The sequence below is a fragment of the Lepidochelys kempii genome, chromosome 8 (genome assembly GCF_965140265.1).
Source record: "Lepidochelys kempii isolate rLepKem1 chromosome 8, rLepKem1.hap2, whole genome shotgun sequence".
NCBI lineage: Eukaryota > Metazoa > Chordata > Testudines > Cheloniidae > Lepidochelys > Lepidochelys kempii.
Window position 1 is genome coordinate 3,363,205 of NC_133263.1, and position 16,348 is coordinate 3,379,552.

At 46.5% G+C, this 16,348-nt stretch overlaps 1 protein-coding gene across 1 annotated transcript in view; it reads right to left on the reverse strand.

The window, feature by feature from the left end:
* Positions 1-2,300: 2,300 nt before the first annotated feature.
* Positions 2,301-16,348, reverse strand: part of ITK (IL2 inducible T cell kinase) — a 45,543-nt gene continuing 31,495 nt past the window's right edge. The window contains exons 9-17 of the mRNA XM_073355224.1: positions 15,951-16,030; positions 13,849-13,985; positions 12,577-12,651; positions 11,675-11,846; positions 10,420-10,636; positions 9,238-9,302; positions 9,025-9,143; positions 5,500-5,657; positions 2,301-4,909 (exon numbers count right to left, since the gene is read on the reverse strand). Coding sequence (XP_073211325.1) covers positions 4,838-4,909; positions 5,500-5,657; positions 9,025-9,143; positions 9,238-9,302; positions 10,420-10,636; positions 11,675-11,846; positions 12,577-12,651; positions 13,849-13,985; positions 15,951-16,030 — 1,095 coding nt within the window. The 3' untranslated portion in view covers positions 2,301-4,837. The remainder of the gene's footprint in view (positions 4,910-5,499; positions 5,658-9,024; positions 9,144-9,237; positions 9,303-10,419; positions 10,637-11,674; positions 11,847-12,576; positions 12,652-13,848; positions 13,986-15,950; positions 16,031-16,348) is intronic.

Here is a 16,348-nt window from a genome sequence, read left to right on the forward strand (position 1 = left end):
GCCCCCCAGAGCTGCGGCCAGGAGCAGGGCTGTATCTCTGAGAGGGGGGACCTGGACAAGGGTAAGGGGGCCAAAGCCAGGGCCAAAGATGGGAGCGGGAATGGGGCCAGGAGCAGAGAGCAGCCAGGACCCTGGGTGTGGGGCTGGAAGCGGAGCCCTGAGTAAAACCTGGGAGTGCTGCAGCACCCCCCCACACCTCTAGTTCCCATGCCTATGATCACAGATCCCACAGGCAGAACAGAAATGTAATAATAGAGGGCTCTTCAGTATAACAAGGTCCAATGATTAGAAGTTGAAGCTAGACAACTTAGTGCAAGAAATAAGGTGCAAGTTTTTAACAGTGTGGGTATTTATCTACTGGAACAATTTTCCCAGGGTGGTTGTGGATCCTCCCTCGTTGGAAATGTTTAAATGAAATGTGGATGTTGTTCTAAAAGATCTGCTCTAGTTCCATCACAGCCAGTGGACTTGAAACAACAATAAATTAGGGAAGTTTTTTGGCCTGTGTCACACAGGAGGCCAGACTAGATGATCACAGTGGTCCCCTCTGGTCTTAAAATCTATGGATCTCTGCTCCTCAGAGTATTACAAAAGGGAAAACTGAATAAAGCATCCTTTAAAAAATACCTGTGTTGGGTAAGGAGCTGATCTGAGGCTGATTCTTCACCTGAAAGCTGATCACACCATTGGAACACTGGCTACAGAAAAGCTAATCTGGAGGTGATAAAAATCTTTCAGAGACAATGCCATGAAGTCAAGCATCTATGATGTTTGGGAATCCACTTGTGAACTTGGAGTTTGCAGTGCTGGTTGGCATGTATTACTGGGTGAGCAAGAGGAGAGGTTATGCTACTAAGGGGACCAGATGAAGCCAGCTCACCGGTTTCCCAGTGCTCCTAAAGCTGTTTTAGTGAAACAGGCAAACAAAGGCAATTGTGTCTCTCACCGGTGATGAAAAACAGGCAGAAGTGGGTGTGCACACTGAATATCCATCTGCCTTCAGGATCCTCAGGCAGATGTTGCAGAGACACAGTGGAAATGTTATAAATGTTATAAATGTGCTGGAAATAATCACTCTACAGAAGGGTTCCTGTATCTCATGGGAGTGGCTGCAAGCGCAGTCCAGTTACAGGCCCGCCAGTATTCTCACCTCTTCTTTGCTGAGGGTTTCTATCACTGGACCATATAAAGTTGCACCAGACTAAAACTGGTCAGACAAGGAGCCAGCATAGGAAAGAATTATGTAAATAATATGCACTTACTGGCATCTGGCAGTTTCCCTCTGAGGATCTCAAAGCACTGTATAAATATGAGTAAGCAAACACCCTCTTTGAGGCATGTAAATAGTATTACCCCCATTTTAAAGATAAGGAAGCTAAGGCCCAGTACAGCTGAGGCTAAAATATTTAGCACTGGATGTCTAAAGATAGGCACCTAAATCCATAGGCAGGCACTTAACTAGGTAGCCTGATTTCCAGCAGTGTTGAGCACTCCCTACCCCTATCAAAGTCCGGGGTACCCCGCGCACCTGTGATGGGATGTCCACCCCACACTGGCAGCAAAAGGGTTAATGGGAACCTGAAGGCTCTGTTAGCTCACTGGGTTACACCTGGAGGGAGTGGAGAATCAGTTGGTTATCAGATCCGGCTGGGTCACAAAGAGCTGTGCCCAGCGGGAGAGACCCAGCAGAGAAGCAGGACACGTCGCGGACAGTAAGTTTTGAGAGCCTCTCCTAGGAAGGGAACTCTGATAGAAGGCCGGGAAAGGGGTGGTGTGAGCACCCGTTTGAACCTCGATAAAAGGGCAGGAACTGACCTTTAGGGAGAAAACCCTGGGAGCTGTTGCTCACTACAGGAGCTGAAACATGTCTAGAGAACCTGGAAAGGGGCTTTGGAAAAAGGCAGGGCAAGACAGGAAGAAGTCTGGAGGCTGAGTGTCACTATCAGACCCTAGAGTAGAGTGGTGGTCTGGTTTCCTCTACCAGCTAAGGAAGGTGGAGTGAAACCTGATTTAGGGTGTTAATACTATTGAAAACCCTGGAACGAGGGGTGTGAGGACCACTGGGCCTAGAGTTAGAGGCAGGAGACTTGGGGTAGGGCCACTGGGCTTTTGACCGTGGGACTGAATGTGACCTTCCCGGCGGGCCAAGTCACAAGAAGAAGCGGACCACCACAGGGCCAAGAGCGGCTGCCAGCAGGGGGCACCAGAGCAGGATAGCCTGCTCCATCAGGCCTAGCCACAAGGGGGCGAGTCACTCTTCTGCAGCTCCCATCTGAGCACAGAATTTGTTATATGACCACTTTATTAACTGTAAAAAATATATACTCTGTACACAAAGAATTCCTATTCAAGAAGATCTGAACATTACATTTAACAGTATTATTTAGTGCAATAGATTGTAACTAATAAATATTTCCTTTACCTCATCCAAGAATAAATACTGTCTTAAAGGCATTACCCAGAGGGGCAATATTACAGTTACAAACACATTAGCACCCTGCTCAGGACTTGTGGGGGGCCCACACTGTGATGGTCCCTTCCATGCGGGACTAATGTGCAAGGAGTTTACCTTTGAACACCCTGCCACAATTACAGTCCTCGTGCTTGGGGAAGAACCGCTTCGGTGCCCCACTGTGGGTAAAGGGTTGGGGAGGGGAGGAGACAGGGTCATGGCCAAGTACCCCCCATGCCAGTCACAAATGATGCAGTCCCATGTGCCCTGGGCTGCTTACAATTCCCCCGTGAGCTCCCCAAGGTGCAGTTCCACATGGCATCCTATTCAGGGCAGTGACTATAGGCCAGATTTGGTACCACAGGAACATGGCAGTGGGTGAACTGAAACTAGCGGGGAGGACCAAAGACAAATCGGATGGAACTCAAGACAGTGCAGAATTCTATTTGTGGCTGTTCATGTCCCAAGTTTTGGTTCAGACTATCAAACAGACAGGGGCAGTAGTGGAGTTTGGTTCTGGAGCCAAACACCCCCACCTTTTGGTGGCGTTCGGATCCAAGGTGCTGGGTCAGACCCATCTCTGGTTTGTATATGAGGATGGCCTGCCTGGGAAAACGTTTCATGATGAAGTTTCACGTGTGTATAGCTAAGAAATTAATGCAGAACAAAATCAAATGCGGGAGATGAATAAGCTAGGAGCAGTGCCTAGAATACATCTGTACAGGACCTAGTGGCTAATAAAGAACTGAACAGAGTAACATTAAAAATAGATATATATATATACACATTATATCCTGCTCCTTCCTGTTATTCCTAATGCTTAGCAAAAACTCCCAGATTGTATTTAGCAATCCTGGGGATTAACAAAAGCTTCTTCTAATACTCCTACAACGTGACTAACACAATATGAAATACCCGGTCCATCCAATTCAAGTAGGAGCTTGGGTTATAAAATACAGGCGAACGTTTTCCACACTACTAGGCAAATCATTGTGTCGATGGCTGTATATGCTGTATGGGACAGAGGCTGGTCTCAGTTACACCTGTTTAAATCCACTGATTTTAAAAGTGTCCAGAAGGCTCAATAATTCTGTCCACAGAAGCGGTAAAGAGGTCTTTGTTTTGGGTGGATCCGTTGCTTTTCTGAGTGGGCAGGAGGGCAGGTCTCTCATTTTATTATCACAAGTGCACTGAGCACCTGACCGTCTCTGCAGCATTTCATCTCTCTGCGTGTGCCTCCCTGCCTCCTCCACTGAACCTTGTCACCCAGCTGAGAACACGTATCACTGGTGACTGTTGCATTCCCACCCAGCGCTTTCTCTCTTGCTGTCCACCTCTTGTCAGAAAACACACCGGTTCCTGTGTAGCTCTAGAAAGGAGCCTTTCACCTTGGATGACGAGACCCTGAGCTCCCTCCCCTCGCCTGCCCCAGACGTGATCCGCCTAGTACGTTGCCAAGTTGTCCCTTGGTGTTCAAGCTGAAAGAGATCTTTGGAGGCCATTTTTTTCTTCTTATGTAGAAGTCTTGATGAGAGTTTTGACACACACATTCTTCAGCTTTGTTTTTCCCCACAAACATCCCCATCTGCACCAGAAAGTCTGCATGTGTAGTTTTATTTGTATTTTCCCCCCACTAACAATATAACATATTTAAGAGACCTTGCAGTTTCTTTCACAGTTTTCTCAGGTATTATGTTCCTATTACTTGGACACTCCCTTCTACTTTACACTCTCCAGTATCCTACATCCCTTACTCCAGAGCTGCAGAGTGAATCATGCTAAGAGACGACAACACTGTCTTAACCCTTTAACGTACAGGATGCAATGGCTAAGCCCAGCCAGAACACCTGTCAGATCTGTGTGTCCTGGTCCCAGTTAATCCATCCATCCCTTTCCGCTCCAGACTGACTGTAACACAGGCAAGTTCAGAAGCATCTGAATGGTTCTTAGAGAGACAAGGTGGGTAAGGTAATATCTTACATAGAGCTCTCCTTGTCAGTGATGGAAACACTCTTCTCAGGGCAGGTGAAAGTTTCCTTTCATTTGGGTGCTTCCAGGATTAAAATCACAATGCCAGATACCTGAGCTCTGAGACGACACACTGATCCTTATTATCCTCATGAGAAATTGGCCTGTTGGGTTGGCTGGCTCTGGGATCTTCGCTAAACCACTGGGCTGGTTTGTGAGAGTCTTAAACCAAATGGCTGTCTCCATCTTCTCAACATGGAGCTCTTTAAAAGGATTGGCCTGGCTGGAAGTTCAGGCCTCTGCCCCAATCTAGCTAGTACCATTATCTCTGGTAGGAAGGATTTTGTTAATGCTTTGGGTAGGAGTCTGCCCACTCCAGCTTCTTGGTCAGCTTCACTCAGTGAGCCGGTGTCCTGATTAAAGATCAAATTCAGAGATCTCACTCAGCTGATAGAGCAGGGTAGAGAAGGGGGGTCGGTCTTCTTTCCTCTGAGGGAGAAAGAAAAAGAACAGCATTAAACTCCAACTTGAAAAGGGTTATGGGGGTAAGAGAGAGAACCTTGTAATGAGCCAGAGGCTGAATGGAAACAAAGGTAGAATAATTTCTTAAAGGGGAAAAATAAAAGTGAAAATGTGACTGAAATCACCATAGGAAGTGATGTGACCTCGTGTGTACAGGGCTCCTCTCCCTCTGATTTACATCTCCTTTCTGCCAGCAGAGAAGTTGGCCCAATAACAGCCGACTTGCTTACAAACCACTGGCTTTGACTTCTGCCCTCTAAAGTGGGACTCAGCCCCCACAGGGTGTGTTCTTAACTGGAGTTAGATAGAATGAGTTAAAATCCTAGTGAAGACAAGGCAGCTTGCAGTTGTCACATGAGTTAGTAGGTCAAGGTAAAGACCATGGTGGAGCCTAGGGTTTACCGTGACCTGTTAACTTGTGTGAAAACTACACACTGCTTAGTCCCTATGATTTTGCCTCATGTTAGCTAACTTGAGTTAAGAACACACCATTTTTCCTAGTGAAGACAAGGGGGAAGGGATCATAATATCTTGCCTGTATATGCTACAGTACTAACCGCATTCCAACAGCTGCTCATGAGCTCATAGATGGCCTTGGAGGCCAGCTTGGGTTTATATAGCCGGAGTCCTGCATTGATTTCTTCCACCACCTCTGCGTTGGTCCGGCTTTCGTACGGGATTTTGCCTTCACTGAAGACCTCCCACATCAACACTCCTGAAACAAACAAATATGGAAATGATAGGAAAGGAGCAACAGTGACCTGTCTAAAACATCCCTCCCCAACAGCTGGTTTGAAGGGTCCTCAGCACTCCAATCAACCCCCCCGCAGCCCACCATTTTTATCGGCTTTAAATCCCCATCCCTGAAGAGACCAGGCTGTGGCCACCATTCTTCCAGCTCAGGAGCACTGGATCGGACTCCCCTCCAGATCACACCTACATCTCTCTCCCTCATCAGCCCGAAGATTCACTGAGACACAAGCCATTCCTCATTCCCCCGCCCGCCCCACCAGGAACCAAGCATGCTCTGTCTACAGGAGTTGAGTGAAGAAGAGCTAGGTTGAACTGCTCTACTTTGAGAGATTACTGTACCTGTCCCCTTCCATATGCTAGCAGATTATGGTGACAGGAAGGGGAGGACTATCTAGTGTTTAAGGCATCTCAAAGAAATGGAAGTCAGGATTATAAAGTACTATGAGATCTACTGATAGAGCTAGGTATTGTTACTGCAATTCTGCTCCCAGCTCAATCTTTGATTTATCACAGGACCTTAGGCAAGTCTCTTAGGGCCAGATCTGTAATGTTATTTGGATGCCTGATTCCCATTGTGCTCTGTAGGGTTGAGGCACCTAAATACATTTATCAATCTGGCCCTCAGTCTCTCTCTATCTCAATGTCTGCATCTGTAGCCATGTGCTGGAAGGTGAGACTCCAGGACTGCCTTCCCCACTTGGTCAGATGGAGCCTGGGCTTCTTCACTTTCAAGAAACTCTACAGAGTTCACTTGATCTCCCCGGCCTTGGAAATGAAGGTGTGTTAGCCAAAGGTGCACATAGGGTTTACAGGGGAAGGGGAGGTATATATTCCTCCTGAGAGGTGGAAGGGTAATGGAGAGCTCAGTCTTCATTGTGAGTTTAGTTTGTATGATGTTTTTGCTTTTGATGAATTGCATCAAGGAGAGGCACATCTACGGCAGTCATGACTGCAGTACCAGATGCCTCACAAGCATGATTCAGTTTGTATTTTGACAAACAAGCAGGAGCAAAACTATGAAATAAAATTTGAATGGGTCAAATTAGCCACCCGAGCCTTAGCTATGGGAACTGCTCACCAGAAGAGATGGCAAGTTGTCATTAACTGTGATGAATGCATGTGAAATTGCAATGGAATTTCTCAGGGATTATGGTGCATATTTTACCTCCTCATGAATACCAAAGGAATTCACTAGGACTGCTGTTCAGAATATCAGAGGGAGTCAGCAGAAAGGATGGTGGGGAAATGTACTGCCTCGTCTTGCTTGGAGAAAGAAACAAAGATAAACAAAGGCAGAGGAGGAGTGGGGTGGAAGAGAGACAAGCATAGGAAAATGACGACAAAATATGTTGCAGTCATGTAAGGAGACTTTATAAATACAATGAACAAAAGTTATTTTGATTCTTGTCAGGGTTTTTTCAGATGGTAACCTGATATGCCTTTTTGGCAGTACACGTGCACCTTGTCTTGGGCTGCCAAGGAAGTTATAAAGGGAGGGATTGATATAGCCAGACAGAAGGATACATCTGGAATAAATACGTCGCCTACAGCTTCATTTTTGCTCAACAAGGTCCAGTTCCCAGCACTGCTGATTCTTAAACAGGGAGAAGGGTGTCAGTATTTCAACCACAGCAGACCACGCTTTAGCAGAGGGGATGCTGGACCTGGCCTATGAGACTGGGTTTATTGCGGAATAACCTAAATATCTGAACTCCCCCAATGTGCAGGTTCCTAGAGTTGGGAAGCCAGTTCTCATGTCCAGTTCTTTTAGCCTGGTCACAGCAGGATGGTTTCAGTCCCAGCAGAGCAGATTAATGGTCTGTGGGTAATAGAGCAGAAAGACTCCCAGGGGCATGATGCCATGACATGACAGAGGAATCCTCTTATGCAAACCCTGCTGCAGGGGAGATAATAAGTCAGACGGACATTCAACAGTGGCGTCTGCAAATTTCACAGAGGAGAGCCGTGCAATGCAAACAAGCCCCACAAATGTGTCGTTCTATCTTTAGATAAAACTAAATCAACTTTCCCCAACTTGGCTCTACAAAATACTGCAAATAATGTCAAACTATGCAAAAGTTGGTGGGAGCTGTATGGCCCTTAAAGGGGCAGTTTTAGATGGAAAATCCTCTCCTAACTTATTGTCCATACTAATTTCTGAATGGTTGAGTAGAAGAACATAAACCAAACCTGTCCCTCAGAGCACATTTCTTCCAGTGTCACAGCTCCACAATAGCCAGGATGCTGTGGGATGTCACGGTCAGTTCTATAATCAATTGTTATTTGTTAGGATGTATTTAATGACAGATGACAGAATGCTCAGCGCTGTAGTGAACACGGAAGACATAGCCCCATCCCAGAAACCTCCGTCTTGGATTTTCAAAGCCGCCTAAGAGACTGAGGCATGCAACTCCCATTGACAGTCTAATAACCGTCCAATGGGGGTTCATAAGCAAAATTATTTCAAAATACGTAGCAGGACAAACTAAGGGAGAAGATTCTTGAGCACACAATAGTTTAAGGCCCACTCCTGCAACATTTAGTACTGGGCACAGTGCTTAGTATTGTGAGTAGCCTCACTGACTTCAAGCCACGCACAGTACACTGCATTGAGTCATTTTGCAGAGCCATGATTTGCATGCTGGCTGGGAATCTGCCAAACACTTTAGTGGCCAAGGAATGCCATGGAATAGCCTTGGTTAGAACTGAGGTCACTGCCGTTAGTACTTTGAAAAACTGTCTAGTGGCTTTCTTAGGGGTGAGGGTGCAGAAGGGAGAGTCAGGAACAAATTGAAGTCACAGAGCGATACAGCCGAGGGCCCAGGAAACCTGAGAGCACGTGAAGTGAGAAAAGAGCGTGAAGGGACAAGTAACATTTTAGAAGTACATAAAGCAAATGGTGCGAGCAGCGTAAATCTCAGGTGGTGGTGAGTTCTGAACAACACAACATTGTCCAAGGCTGATATAGCATAGGCTCCGCTCCTGTTCCCTGTCAGTGCACCTCCCTTCTGATCTTGGACACTACATCTGTAGCAAGCCCAGGCCTCCTGAACCAGAGACGCTACCTGGAGCTGCAGTACTGCAAAGGCCTTGGTGCAGCAGGTTGGATTTGCAGTACCCCACAAAGCCTAACTAGTTTATTGTTCTGTCTCCTTTGTCCTGAGAACAAAGGATTTAGTGCCCCTGCTGGCAGTCTTTATTCAGACAAAAGACCCATGCAACCCAGCAATTGTTCTGCCGGAATAAGGTCTTCCCTTCAGGATCAAGCTCCTGCTGATTATCTGATTTGCAAGTTACTGAGTCCCCCTGTTCTGATAGAGGGTTCTTACCGAATGACCAGACATCAGACTTGGTGCTGTAGTTGGAGTAGGAGAAAACCTCTGGGGCAGACCATTTGACCGGGAACTTGGTGCCTGTGGAGCTCGTGTATTGATCATCAAGGACATACCTGGGACAGACAAAGAGCAGAGCATGTTCAGTGACACGCTCTGTTGTCAAAGCTCAGGGGTCACACTGCGTAGGCCGCACACATGCCACATTACCTCGACATTCCAAAATCCGACACTTTGACGACTTGGGATTCTCCTACCAAACAATTCCGAGCTGCCTGCAAGAAAGGGAAAAATACAAGAAGATGTTTAGTACTTAAGGTTTATCGGCTGTGCTTCATTCCTTTGACCTCTTATAGACAGACGGTATTTAAAGAACTGCTTAATTGCCCCATAGAAATGTCTAGCTGAGCAAGGTGGAGAGTAAAAGTGACATCACATAGTGAGATGGGGTCAGACAATTTAAATGCTATAATTTCCAGTTCAGTTTATCCTCAGTGCTTCCCTGTTAAGAAAGTCCTACATGGGGAAGTCTGACCTGTAGTTTGCTCAGCTCTTGTATTTCTCCATCCATTAAAAATTCAGGCAACTACCCACTGACCCACACGCTGTCTAAGCTGGGGTTAGCCAAACAATCGATAACTACTCCCCCGTCCCTGGGAATCAGGAGCAATCTAAGCTGAGTAATCCAGTCCCTTTTCTCCAGCAACGAATACATTTCTCAAAAATAGCTTTTAAAACGCGACTGATGTGGCCTGATGTAACAGGAAACAGCCGCTGCCACATTTGAATCAAGCAATGGAATCATACATAGCAGAAATCCCTGGTTGGCCTCGGGACCACTGGTTAATGAAAAGGACTATTCCAGAGAAGGGGGGGTTAGTAACAGCGCACCCTGGAAGACAATAGAGCTTTGACTTCTTCACTGATCTGAGAAATGAACACTTTGTTCATCTCAGAGTCGCCAGCACCAGCAAACCGCGGGAGCTGGAGTCTGCAGTGAGGGGAAGAGACAGCACAGGAGAGGGTGGGACTTTGCACCCTGCCTCCTCCCCCAAATGCAGCTCTAGGCCTCCAGTGAAGGAGAGTAGACAGGGCCCCAGAGGAAGCTTCTTCCACTAATTCTTCTTCCCTCATTCCCTGCTATTTCATAGCCTCCTCTGGGCTCAGCACGCCCTCAAGCTCAGCCAAAAGCCACTGGGCCGATGCAAGGAACAAGTGGGGGGGAAATGCCTTGTCTAGGCTAATCCAGACTGCTCTGCGATGAGGGGAGACCGCAGATCCTCCTCCAACAGATACACTGTGAGGCTGAGGCAGCTGACATGAGGCAAGAATCCCAAGAAATTAACCAATCCTGGCTGGCTCGGAGAACAAGACAGTTTACGGGGGACATACCAGGTCTCTGTGAATGACAGAATCCTGCTCCAGATAAGCCATCCCTTCGCACACGTCTTGGCACATCCCCAAGAGGGTTTCCTTGGAAAAGCTGCCCCTCTGGTTTCTGAGGTAATCCGACAAACAGCCATGCTCCATGAACTCAAACACCAGACATATGGGGGCCTGTTCCATGCACACGCCATACAGCTGGACTAACTTGGGATGAGACAGCTTCCTGCCAGGAACAAAAGGAACGTGGGGGAGAGGAGAGTGAAGTGGGTTCGTAGGATCAGCAATCACTCACAGAAATTGTCATAAATATACGTCCCAAACACTGTACAGTAACAAACCTTGTTAGTGCCACTACAACCCTTCCTATGCTAAGCATAAGTAGCTCTTGCTGTGAGATGGACAAGTGTGAAAATAAAAGAGGGAATTTAGGGGTGGATTCTAACATCACACTAGTTCAGCACTGATGTATCAACATTGACTTCAACAGAGTTATTCTGGATTTACACCGATGTAAGTGAGATCAGAATCAGGCTATTGAAGAGTCAATGTATGTGACGGAAGTCTAGCGGTGCAAATCAAGGTGTCCCTGCCTCCACACTCAATATTCCTGCCCTTCCTTTTACATATGCACTTTACAATTACCTAATACATTTGTCTTTTCAATATGGTCGCTCTCACATTCAGCATGAGTACACAGGTCTACGGTCAGAAAAGTATTGCACAAGACTTGCTGACAAATTCTGTGCACCCAAAACACCCCCAGGAACAACTGGTCAAAAAAGGTGGTGTTTTTTCCATGAACACGTTCAAATAAAATGGATTTTGTTCCGGTTTTTGTCAAAAAAGCACAAAACAAAAATTTGAATTGCCAAAAATTGAAAAAAAAATTTTTTTCAACAAAAGCCAAAAAAATCTAAATGAAATTTCTTCTTGTGGCAGTTTTTGTCAAAAAGCCATTTCTGGTCCCAAACCCCACATCCCTGTTATGAAGAAACGGAGATCTAGCTTCATGTTTTGGGTATTGGTAGAAGTATAGACACATTCTCTCACACTAAAAATTCATCTGGGCAGTAACTGCTACAGCACACGCTTTTATACACATCTCGCTAATAAACAAACCAGCATCTAAGCACAGTTTAGATTGCATGATATTATTTTAATGTTTCAATAGGGTGCTCTGAACCATGGATGGGTTCATTTTTTCTGTCCTACTGAGCACGCCCAGAATATACCGGCTGAGAATATAGAGCAGCCCACTTACATCATGACTTGGGCCTCCTCAATAAAGTCCTCTTCTGACATTGCTCCTTCGCGAATGGTCTTTATAGCAACTTTAGTCTGCTCAAGCCAGTAGCCAAGATGGACCAGCCCAAACTGACCGCTGCCAATCTCCTGCACAAATGTTAGCTCCCAAGGATTTATGACCCATTTTCCTGTTAACAGTAAGGGAACAAAAGGAGTAAAGATCTACCAGTAACGTATGAGGAAGGATGGACTTGCAGGTAAGGCACTGAACTAGGATTCAGGTGATCTGCTTCTACCTGTGTAATGTTGGGCAAATCACTTAACCTCCCTGTACTCCAGTTTGCCATCTGAAAACTTGGGATAATAATTATTCCTTTTCCCCACCCTGTGTCTGTCTTGTCTATTTAGACTGTAAATTCTTCAGGGCAGGGACTATCTCTGCATATGAATATATGCAGCACCAAGCAAAACTGGGCCTTAATGTCAGTTGAAGCCTCTAGGAATTACAATGATTACGATAACGATAATATTACTGTGGGAAACAATGTACAACAACAATGGGCCTATCACACGGCCCTCAACTCTCATAGATGGCAGCATCTCAGGTTGCTTGGGAAGATGAATGGTCTTGCTTCAGCATTTACTTCCGTATTTAATATTGACTTAAACAGGATTGGAAGCTATTCAGTTTCTCCCAGGAGGCTCCTTTAATTGACAGTGTGCCTACTAATTCCCTGGGATCTTTCAAAGTCTGGTCATCTCTCCTGGAAATGTCTGAGTGTAAAGACTTGGAAACTGCCAGTTACTGCTGGGATGTCTCCATAAGGGGATTCAGGCTCACAGAGCCTACCTACGCTCCGGGGGATGAACATGCTATCTCAAGGCAAGATAAGTATAGGCAGGGGAATAACTCCTTACCATAGCTCAGTCCTGCAGTGATAGGGGCCTTTTCTCTCCAGGAACAAACAGCATACCGCAAACGAGTGACGAGACCTGGATCACGGAGGAAAATATGGGCCCTAGTTATTGCAGCTGACTAACATGGTGCAAAAAGTGCAAAGGTGACATACCGCCATAGCAACATCTGATCATTGGAAACTGGTAGAGAAATGAATGAAAGTCAATGCATACCAGCCCATGCAAAAGCTACCTTTGGAAGGTCAGAGGTAGGTGTTTTAGTATTTTGTACTGGATTAAAAGGTACTGGGGACACTTGTCATTGTGTCCTCAGTCAGGGTTGCTGAATCAGAGAATGTGTATGCGATGCTTTGCTAGAGCAGAGTGCAGAAGAGTTTGCACAGTCTCCTTCACTAAAGTCACTGGCAAAGTTTGGGACAGGTGTTAGGGAAATATTCTTAACAGCAAGAGCAACGATGAAATGGACAACCACAAAAGGTGCTTCAAGTGCTCCACTTTAGCTAGTCAAGAAGGGATTTGGAACAGTGATGGTCAGAAATGAGGTACTGTACATATAATGAGTAGTTCTGCAAAAAGCAGATTGAATGACCCAAATGGTGACCCAACCTGGTCTTTTATTTCTAACCCCAGTGTTTTCTAGAAATAACTTTTTATTCTTAGAGAAGCACGAATTGAGAAGTCCTGCTCTGAGGGCATTAGCGGTTGTCAATGCATTGCAGGGACTGCTAAATTCCACTTGGTGGCAGCCGAATCTCTGTTCGGGTCAAGGGTGGTGACTTCCTGTCTGCTCGAAGGAAGCAGTTTCCGATCTACATCAGCCAGAACCTTCGTTTTTGCCCAGTCACTAAACAGGAGCTACGGAAATTAGAAGTCTCCATTATCTGATGATTGATTTCTGCTGCAATATCATGTGATGCCTGATATTTAGAGGCCATCTCTCATGCACAAGGCATCTCTGTGAGCTTTATTCTGTCGAAGGGTGGATTCAGGCAGTACAGGGGCTGTGTACTGTTTGCCAGTGCAGCCACTATGAAATCTACAGTAGATCATACACTGCCTTAGACATCTGAACCCTGCTGCAGTTGAGAGGTAATGTTAGAAACTAGGTTGAGATTAACCCTTTACTGTCATCAGAAAGTGCCATGGGATCTTTAACCTCCAGCTAACCAGCGGCCAGAAGTGAGACAGAAATTTCATCTTAAGAGCAGAAGTCCTGAGAGCCTTCACTCTTCCCAACCAAAGTCACCCAGCACATGGGAAAACAGCACTCACCGGCTGCGTTGTGCTGGTGATAGTTGATGAGTTCGGGGATGGAGTCGAAGACGTGCTTTTCTGCCAAGTAATACCGCTTGGGGTTCTCATCAGTCTCCTTGATGTGATAATGCTTGATAACTGGGGTGCTGTCGTTGCTGAAAAAGAAGACATATTCTGTAAGAATAACAGGCAGCAACAAAACCCCAGGAGCAGGGGAGATGAAGGGAAGAGGCAAGAGCAGCCTTACACTGCCAAGATTTTCCTAATTGTTCTGTCCCTGAATTCCTGTAACATTTGGCAGCACCCAGGGGGGAAAAGGTCCATGGAATACAAAGTGACAACAGAGCTTTGCATCTACACAGCATGACATAAGCAATGTGTTGCTTGAACCACCTTTCTCTTCTTCCTGGAGTCAAGATTACAAATATCCATAGCAGAATCCAACAATTTGGAAAAGTATGTTTGTGACTCAGGATTCCCAGGGGTGTGCTTTAATGTATTAGAATGGTAAACGGTGTGTTCTGTTACTCCCTAGGATGGAGACCTGCTCTTTGATGGCAGGAAGAAGAGATTCACCTTTAAGGGCGAAATGCAAAGCTAAGATGAAACCTGAAGCTCACAAACAGGGTGTGGAGAAACTCTGCCTTTGGGTCTAACTAAGATGTCCCCCTGCACACAAAGGGAGGAACCTCCAGCTGCTGAATTAGTGGGTTAATTGTTAAGCCTTCCAATGGAGCAGACAGCCATTATACTGGAAGAGGAACAAGAGGGATGAGCTACAAAAATCAACAAAACCACCTGCTTGCTCATTGACCCTCTCACTTGCCCAGTGGCCTCACCTGTACAGACAGAGAGGTCTTCCTTGTGGTATTGGGGACACAACGTTGCCAACCTCAAAGCTGGAATTTTAGCTGGAATTTTAGGGTCCATACAGGGCAGTTACAGTGCAGCACCGCCATGTCCACACCGCCACCGGGGAACCTCAGCATGGAGCTTCACCCCTTGGGGACAGGACAGTCTGAAGCATGGGGCTGGCCCGAATGGGAAGCTCTGCCTCCGAGAGTCTGAGAGAGGAGAGCCCGACAGAGTGAGTGGCAGGGGGCTGGCTCCAGCATGGAGCCCTGCCTCTGGGAGCCTAGCAGCTGCTGCTGGTGTGCTCTGCATGCACACCCCTCTAATGTGCTTATGCTTATGCTTCTTATGCTTCACCGCCACACCACCACTGTCACCTGGACAAGGCTACAAGCTCCAGTAAAATCACCCAAATTTCAGCACAGGGAACAATTTGCAGCCCAAAAAATTGCCTGTCGCCGATTCCAGGTATTTTGTCGTGGAGGCCTTCAAAAACTAGCCCAGCTGGTGAAAAATCACCTTTTTTGGCAACACTGCTTTAAGGGCTGAGCTTCCCAGACAAAGAGCTCTTTTTCTTAGGCACAGCCAGTTGCACCTGGACAGAGACTAAGGTGCAAGCCCCTTAAGCACTGAGTGATTGCTGAACCACCACCTGGTTCCAGTAGCAAAGAGGAACTAAGAAGATACCCTGCGTGGAAGAATGCAGCAGCTAAAAGCCCTACGAGAGCTGAAACTCTCTGGAAATGTGGAAACCAACTCAAGAAGGCTGAAGGAGCACGGCACTCTACAGAACACCACAGCCATGAGCTCTCAGAGAATGGGCTGTTAGCATAATTATCTCTACTGCTGCTTTTTGAAACTAGGCTTTCTTCTTCATTACCAAAACCTTTTCTGATAGTGGCATGTTGTGTGTATTCTGTATAATCCCCTTGTAGGCCATGATCCTGTAAACACTTAGGGGGCTAGCTTCGCACATGTGTACTACCCCTGGGATCAATGAGACTATCCATATGCGTAAAGCGATGTGCGTACGTGTTTGCAAGAGCACAGCCATACTTGTGTTTTCACCAATGTATTTTGCTCTGTGTAGGGCAGTTTGCCACACCTCTATGCCCGGCAGGTGTTCATCCCTCTTTTTCAGAAGCGCTACGGTTCTCCCTGAGTTCTTCCTTTGGGAGCAGACGTGACTCTGGATGTTAAAGACTCCCACATAAGTTGCTGGCTGAAGCCACTTAATCAATGCAGAAACCTGCTGAGCTGAACTGTACCTTAAGGCCTTGGTGAAAACGGAGACCGTGTACATGCCAGGCTGCCTCGAATCTCTCACCATGAACGCACCTTCCTTACCCTGAGCCAAGAGCAGAAGGAAGAAGGGAGGTTAGAAGCCCGGTGCGAGTAGAAACAGGTTGGGGGTATGTCACTTTACTACATGTCCGTGCAGCACCCAGCACCGTGGGGCTCTGCCCTTGACTGGGACTCCAGGTGCTACTGTGATATAACTGATTAATAATAATAATAACCCCTTTGATCAATGAGGCCCTGAGACTTGGAGCATGTATCTGGCATGAGTTGCTCTGAACACTTCTCGCCCCTCCCTCTCACCATTCATGATGGGAAATGCTGGCCAAAAGTCGCCCACATGCAGAGCCACACGTTCTGGAGGAGC